At 43.5% G+C, this 8,480-nt stretch overlaps 1 protein-coding gene across 1 annotated transcript in view; it reads right to left on the reverse strand.

Moving 5' to 3' along the window:
- Positions 1 to 473: 473 nt before the first annotated feature.
- Positions 474 to 8,480, reverse strand: part of UQCRB (ubiquinol-cytochrome c reductase binding protein) — a 15,190-nt gene continuing 7,183 nt past the window's right edge. The window contains 3 exon segments of the mRNA XM_073632000.1: positions 474 to 693; positions 5,537 to 5,644; positions 5,646 to 5,704. Of these exon segments, the coding sequence (XP_073488101.1) occupies positions 616 to 693; positions 5,537 to 5,644; positions 5,646 to 5,704 (245 nt within the window). The 3' untranslated portion in view covers positions 474 to 615.

Genomic DNA, 8,480 nt, shown 5'->3' on the forward strand with positions numbered 1-8,480 from the left:
AGGGTCCCCTTGGGGACCCCTGCAGAGACTCGGGGCTGTGGGCCCCAGATTCAGGGCTATAGCTCCAAAAGCCACCCCCTAACACACACACACACACATTATATATATATACACACACATATATATATATATATATATACACACATATATATATACACATACATATACACACACACACACGTAAACATTTAGTGCCAGGCTGTCAGCATCTGTGCACCAAGGTCTCAGACAATTTGATTGTACCCATACTGCTGGGGCGATGTTCCATTCAAACCTATGGGATGGCAGCCCAGCACTAGATTTTTTTTTTTTTTTTTTTTTTACGGACCTACGCTGTGTGTATTGAGGGGGGTACAGGGGAACATGCACTTGTGGATACAAAAGATATTTGTTCACCAGCTCCACTCAAGCCTTTCCATTTATCAACTGGGGAAAAAAATACATAAAATAAAAATTACAAACCAAAGATCAAATAATAATTTGAAACATTTATTGTTGGTCGGCTCCAGAAATAGAGATCAGTATGTGAGGTCAAGAATTGATCCGGAAGATTGGTGAAAGCCACAAATTTTTACATAAATACAACAAAACGTCTGTCAAAGAATGGCTGTCGCCTCATTTCTTGTTCCATTCTTCCTTCTCTTTCCTTTCACGAATCACTTCTTTTAGGTATGGCTCCAGGTAGCGGACATCCTGATGAAACAAATTTATACAAGTCATGCAATGTTTTTATTTTAAAATAGCTGTCAAAACGAACATTGCCAGTCAGAACTGGTGGAGATTAGGCTAAAATCATCCATACTAAGCCAGCTTGTTTTAGACAATGTGCATGCAACTCACCTTCACGCTTAGAAAAATATGAGGCTAAAAAATAAATATCTGTTGCAACTGAGTCTTAACTATTAGAAGTGAAGCAAAAGAGGAGTTGCTGCAAACTGCAACCAGCAGGCTTCATTTTTCAAATGAAACAGAAAGTGGCTGCTAGGGGAAAAAGCGGACCTGAGGCTCCATTCAGATTGGTGCAATATGGCAACAAGCAATAAAATACATGGTTTTCAACATGTTACTGTGGTGCATGGCATACGTGTAGCGTCATTCAGTGTGGAAGACTCACCAATGCACTTTGCAGTAAGTAGTAGCAAACGCACAGCAACACAACATACATGTGTTGTATTTAAATAAATAAAATAAAAGTGCAGGTTTAATTTTTCTTATATCAACATGTGCTGCATTAAAGCTGTGCACCTTAAAGTGCAGTAACGAGTTGAGTTAAGGCAAAGCATGATATGAAGGGGGCCTTACTGTGCTTTTCATAAACATGGCTCTAAATCATATGTACAAATTTATATGGTCAGCTTGAGGTTTCTTCCAAAAGCTCTAACTAGAATGCATAGCATACCTGTACATTATGGCACATCAATGCTACCATCTTCCCCAAAGCTTCTTCAGGGTCCAACAGCCCTTCTCTTCAGCCACTGGCAATGTAAATTTTATGCACGTGCATAAGAGTTACATGTCCCTGGCACCCTGCTCTACCCTCTGGCATGCAAAGAATTTTTTTGGGATTTACATAAACAAAAAAGAATTGCAAGCACCATGCAAGGTTTCTCTTGGCAAACAGACTTTGTATGTCTCTCTTGCCAAAAAAAAAACAAAACCCCTTGTAATTTTTCACAGAAGGATTTTAGTTTTACTTTAACCGCTTCAGATCCGGGCCATTGCCAAATGACAGCAACAGCGCGGATCTAAATTGCCGGGACGACGTCTATTGACGTCGTCCCATGCACGAGCGGCCTGCGCGCCCCCTGCAGGGCGCGTACGGCGCGCTCGGTGATCAGCGAGTCTATGAGACTCGCCTGATCACAGATCAGAGTAAGGGGTTGGTCCCGACCCCTTACCACATGATCAGCTGTCAGCCAATGACAGCTGATCATGTGATGTAAACGGAGCCAGTAATCGGCTATTTTTCCTCCTCGCGCTGACAGCGTGAGGAGGAAAAAAAAAAACCCGATCACGGCGATCTTCTAACACAAAGCAATAGGCAGCAGTGCTGCCTACCAGTGCCCCCAGCATCACCCATCAGTGCCATCAATCAGCGCCACCCATCAGTGCCCACAGTGCCATCCATCAGTGCCCACAGTGCCACCCATCAGCACCCACATCAGTGCAACCTATCAGTGCCCATAAGTGCCGCCCATCACTGCCCATCAGTGCCACCCATCAGTGCCCCCCCATCAGTGGTACCTATCAGTGCCCATCCGTGCCGCCCATCCGTGGCCATCAGTGCCGCCTTATCTGTCCCCATCAGTGCCGCCTTAACTGTGCCTATCAGTGCCGCCTTAACTGTGCCTATCCGTGCCCATCAGTGCAGCCTATCAGTGCCCACCTGTGCCGCCTCATCAGCGCATATCAATGAAGGAGAAAAATTACCGGTTTGCAAAATATTATAACAAACTATTAAACATGATTTTTTTTTTCAAAAATTTCCATCTTTTTTTGTTTGTTTAGCAAAAAATAAAAACCCCAGCTGTGATTAAATACCACCAAAAGAAAGCTCTATTTGTGGGAAAAAAATGATAAAAATTTCATTTGGGTACAGTGTTGTATGACCGCGCAATTGTCATTCAAAGTGCGACAGCGCTGAAAGCTCAAAATTGGTCTGGGCAGGAGGGGGGTTTAAGTGCCCAGTAAGCAAGTGGTTAAAAGTCTTCCTGGTAGGGAAGCCAACCGCTGCCTTGGTATGGCAGTGGTTGTCACCTGAACATAGCTCCTCCCCAGTACGCGTTACGTCCAATAGGACTTCGTAACCCCTCACTGACGAAATCCTATTGGACGCAATGCGTACAGGGGGAGGTGCTATGTTTGGATGATGTCACCCACCGCCATTCCGATCGACAGACATTACTCCTTTTATGGATCGTTTTAATGCGAGTAGACATCAATGAGTGTTAAAGCGGGGTTCCACCCAAATTTTGAACAATATCTGTATGTATTCTCTTCCTTGCCTAGATGCTGACATGCCGTTTAAAAAAATTTAAATCGCCGTAATTACCTTTTATTTTTCTATTCTTCTTTGCACTTCCTGGTTCTCCTCCCATGGGAGTAGGCGTGTTTCTAGCCTCTCCCAGACTCCGCACAGCCTCCTGGGAGCTAGTCTCAGGCTTCCCAGGATGCCACTGCGCACGTGCGGGAACGAGCGGTGAATGCTGGGAGCACAGCATTCACCGCATCCAGGAAATAAATGCTTGTGGGCTTCAAATGCCCACAATGAAGATGGAAACCGCCTGCAGTGAATAATATAAGTTATTCTTTCCGACAAAATCTGACACAGGCGGACATATTACACACAATATGTGAGTATGTAATGCTGAGAAGAAAAGTTTGTGAATGAACTCAAAAAAAAAAAAAAAGGATAAATAGGTGGACCCCCGCTTTAATAAAGCTTTGCAATGTCCAAAACAGAAAGCACTTAGCTCTTGATTTCATGTGCCTGTTTGCAACCTTGGGAGATCATTGCTGACTGCATTGGTTACCATTTACCCTTAAGGGGACACGCGCTATTGACTCCTTGTTGATTCAGGAGTCCAGTTAATAAGGTGAGCGAGCAAGCATCTCAGTGGTGGAAGAATTGCCACGCATATCGTGTTTGGATTCCTGTTTTCCCACATGTGGACCTCTCTTGCTGTAGTCTGGACTTTGTGGTTCATCCTGTGGACCTTCATTGTTATTTATATGGATTTTATTGGACTGTTTTGCGCTGCACTTTGTTATTTATATGAAATAAATATGTGTAAACAATTCTGCCAATCCATTATATAATCCAGGCTCCCCTGCCAGACATTGCAGAGCCCAGGATCTGCACTTAGCCCGAGACTGGACACTGTTATTTTATTCACCAGCCAATCTAGACTGGGCCAGTACAGACAGTAATTAGATACTCCCAGAGGAGAAGAGGACTATGATGTGCAATGAGGCAGTGCTAGAGAATGGACTTTTCCTGGCATAACCAAATTCCTTTGCAAGTTTAAAGGCAAATTTGTTACATAGTAGGTGAGGTCGAAAAAAGACACAAGTCCAACCTATGTGTGATTATATTGTTGAAAGGGGGAAAAAAAAACAAAACAAAACAAAAAAAACAGGTTAGCATTTAAAATAAATTTCTCTGTGCTTTTTCTTGCACTTTTTTAAAGTTAGTAACAGGGTCTCTGGTTAGGCCTTCTGTAAAAGGGTATTTTTTCTAATGCAACAGTGTCACTTTAAAAAAAGACTTACACCAAGTATCTCGAGTCTCAGAGTTTGGCCCAATACAAGTCTATGTGGTCCTTTTACACATACACAAGGTAACCCTGATGAAAACTTCTGCTAAAGATCCAGTAAACACTGGAGCGGGATGCAGCTGTGCCACTGAAGAAAGTAAAGAATTTGGGATGGGGGAGGTTTTAGTCTACATCAGTTTAGGAAGAGGCATAGTAGAGTTTTTTTTTTTTTTATTGAACACATAACTCATACATTATGGACGGAACTAGTGCGTGAACGTTACCCACAATGCTAATGAATGAGTCATCCTACACCAGAGGTCAGCAACCCACGGCTCGCCACCGCTAGATGTCCTGCCCGTGGACATTTTTGCAGCTGTCCTCTTCATTGGACAGTGGCGAGCGGTGGTATCGCAGGGCTGGATGGGGTCAAGAACCGCTGGAGTTAACTTTTTACATTACACAGCAGGTGGTTGGTTGCTGGGCGATCCTAGCAACCAATCACCAGCCTGTTAATGTGAAAAGTTAACCAGCAGTTCCCGCCCCCATCCAGCCCTGGGATATCGATCTCTGCTCGCTGTACACCTGTGTAAGGTAGGACAGTGTGTGTGGGGTGGAGGGGGGCAGAGGACACTATGGGGACGGACGGACAGAGGACACTGCTTTGGGGGCACAGGAACCCCACCACGCCTGTGGACAGAGACCCCCCCCCCCCGGGGACAAGGACCCCATTTCCGGACCATGCTGGCTGGCAGGGCTGGGGTCAGCCACCTTTGGGTGCAAGGATGGGGGAAAGGGCAGTAAAATCTGAATCCCCAGCCACATGCTCCCTCAGGGTGAACGGGCTTTGTATTAGTGAAGCACCCTTAAGTGGGTCAAACCTGTACTGTTATTATTACTATGTTAGGATTATTATTATCTTCATTTATTAGCAGGTGAATGCAGCCCTCTATGCATTCACATACATTAAATCTGGCCCTTAAGTGGAAAAAGGTTGCTGACCCCGGTCCTACACACTGAGCACAATGCATTCCCTAGTGGCTAAGGTCCCACATCAACCACTGGTAAATAGTTGTACAAAGTAATGTGTACAGGGAGTGGGTAGTTTTCCCTGCCTTTAGCGATTTATAACTCTCCACATTTAACACAACAGCAGCAAGCATGTAAAAACATAAAAGATGATTTTAAAGTAAACACTTCAAAAATAACTCAACAAAAAATACACCAAACTTTCCCTTTTATAAAATGTTCATGCCAGAGGAGCAAAGGCAGATTCATACCGCTTCATATTTCGTCCATTGTTCCTTGGGCAAGATGCTCTTTTTCAAATCAAGATCCAGAGCTCTCTTGATGCGGAACACTCGGTCATCATATATTTTGGGTGGCAAACCGCTTAACGGCCTCCTTCACGTCATCGTCTTCATACAAAATGTCATCACGCATTAGGCCTATTGTAAGAAACAGACATTAACAAACACATTTCAAAATGTAGAAGAGACCCCCAACTCAATCTTCAAAAGGAGGGCTTTACAGGCTATATATACACACTCACCGGCCACTTTATTAGGTACACCTGTTCAATTGCTTGGTAATACAAATTGCTAATAAGCCAATCACATGGCAGCAAATCAAAGCATTTACACATCTACGCGTGGTGAAGACAACTTGTAATTCAAACCGAGCATCAGAATGGGGAAGAAAGGGGATTTAAGGGATTTTGAACGTGGCATGGTTGTTGATGCCAGAGGGGCCTGGCTGAGTATTTCAAAATCTGCTGATCTACTGGGATTTTCACGCACAACCATCTCTAGAGGTTACAGGGAATGGTCCGAAAAAGAGAAAATATCCAGTAAGCGGAGGACGGAAATGCCTTGTTGATGTCAGAGGAGAATGGGCAGACTGGTTCGAGATAATAGAAAGGCAACAGTAACTCAAATAACCACTCATTACAACCAAGCAACGGAATGTTTCCAGCACCTTGTTGAATCTGTGCCACAAATAATTAAGGCAGTTCTGAAGGCAAAAAGGGGGTCCAATCCAAGGTGTACCTAATAAAGGGGCAGAGGAGTGTGACAAATGTAACTAAATGATGCTTGTAGTTACCACAGCAGATGGCACCATGCAAACCACAGTACCAGCGCTCAATTGTAAAATAAATGATCTGCATGTATTTTATCATCATAAAGAACAGATCTAGCTATAATGGCTGTCTCTGACCTGTGTGATATTAAAGAGTTTGTTACCTCAACACTTCATATCCCTGATATGTTTCCTGCTGTACTAAGTATTGTGAAGTATCTTGTTCTTTTTGCATTGCTTCCTTTATGTGAAATCACTGGTGTTCCTGCCAGTCCCTCTGCTTATTAAAAACTAACCATGCTAAGCGGGAGAGCACATCCTGGTCAGTTCTTTAGGTGTGCTAGGAACTCAGCCAGCTCTCCTCCAATGATCAGACTTGTCCTAACATGTCCCACCTGCACAGACATTCACTGGGAAGCTCAGTGCACTGCTGCTTCTCCCCCCCCCCCCTCACCCATATGCAGCTGAGTACAGAGAGAATGTGATCACTTATAAAAAATAAAATCCTTTTTTTTTTTTTTCCATATCTATACAAAAATGTTTTCCCTTTCATTTCTATTCTGAATTGAATGGGATATGGGAACATGAGGGCAGACAGTACAGTTACCATACAATTCAATACAGGAGGAGTCAGAGAGCCCTGCTCGTTAGGGCTTACAATCTAGGATGGAGGGTACAATCACTTGCTGGTGACTTTTCTTCCTTTTACTGAGACTTTTCCATTGACACATAAATAGGCCTCATTTCAAGGGGCAGCTAGACTGCAGTGTTCACAGGTGGCTAAACTCTGCATCTGGATGCTGCAAACTGAACAATAGGCTGTGGCCAGAATTGTTGGTCCTGGATTCAAACTGTGTTGTGTCCAGACCTGGTCAAAGCCCACTTAGATGAGCAGTCTCATGCAAACATGATGGTGCCGGCCATTAATTGTACACGGTGTGTGCCTTGCCTGTTTACACAAAGGGGGGGGGGGGGGATACTAAAACGGGAGCACTCAGAACCTGGTGCAGCTGTACATGGAAGCCAATCAGCTTCTAACTTCAGCTTGTTCAGTTAAGCTTTGACAATAAACCTGGAAGCCGATTGGTTGCTATGCAGAGCTGCACCCGATTTTGCACTCTCCAGTTTTAGTAAATCTCTCCCAAAGCATGCATGGAGGTAATTTCTCTGCTGGCAAGAATTACAGATTCTCCTCTGAGGCCATCCGTTTACATGAGCCCTTACCATCTGGCACATATGTCGCATTTGATGGGCATAAGACAATAACAAAAAAAAAAAAAGTGGGACTTTTTTAGGGTACAATCATACAATAAAAATTTAATTTTATTCCAAGCTTAGCTAAAAAGCAACATTGTACACACATATGCAATCCCTAAAGGCCAGGTTCACCTTTAAAAAAATAAACACGATTTGGCAGGGAGGGGAAAAAAAAAAAAAAAAAGTTAATTTACAATTTTTTTTCTACAGGAACCACAAAGCATTGTGACAGCAATCAGTGAATTGTGGGTGTAATGTCAGGCTTCTGCAGACACCTCCTCCAGCTTCTGCCCTGACACTGTATGGGCTATCAGTTATTAGTTTTGAGGAAGTGCCAACAGACTACAAGGGCACTGATTACTGCACTCATATCCCATTAAAACTACAAGTCCATCTGCCATGGTGACAAATAGAACATGTCGTTTATTTACAGATCTCTGAATAAATGATGCAGCTGTGCGGGTTAAACCCCACTAAATTTAAATGCGACAACAGCTAAGGGGCAGAGGAACCCCTGCAGAATGTCACGGGAGGGGCAAAGGCGGGGGGTGCTTAGGAGCACGTTACACCCCAAGTACAGGTGCAACAGGTAACATGCTCCTAAAGGTGAACTTAGTCTTTAAAAGCGGTATCAAACCAAAAGTATAACAGCTTACCAATCATTAGATGTGGTGGCTGCATTCGTTTTCTTTAACCTTTTTTCCCTTCTGCTTTCACCTGGTGATCTAGCCAGTAACACCTTCTGTATTAGAGTGACCCCACTCTTAGATAATACTTTATCTAATACTTTACAGCAAGCAGTTATTTCCTTTTGGGATAAAAGTTATACATAAATAAAAGCTGATCATTGTAAGCACCCCTGTCAGTGTTAAATAGCTTTTCTAATAA

Source organism: Aquarana catesbeiana, linkage group LG05 (genome assembly GCF_042186555.1).
Source record: "Aquarana catesbeiana isolate 2022-GZ linkage group LG05, ASM4218655v1, whole genome shotgun sequence".
Classification (NCBI taxonomy): domain Eukaryota; kingdom Metazoa; phylum Chordata; class Amphibia; order Anura; family Ranidae; genus Aquarana; species Aquarana catesbeiana.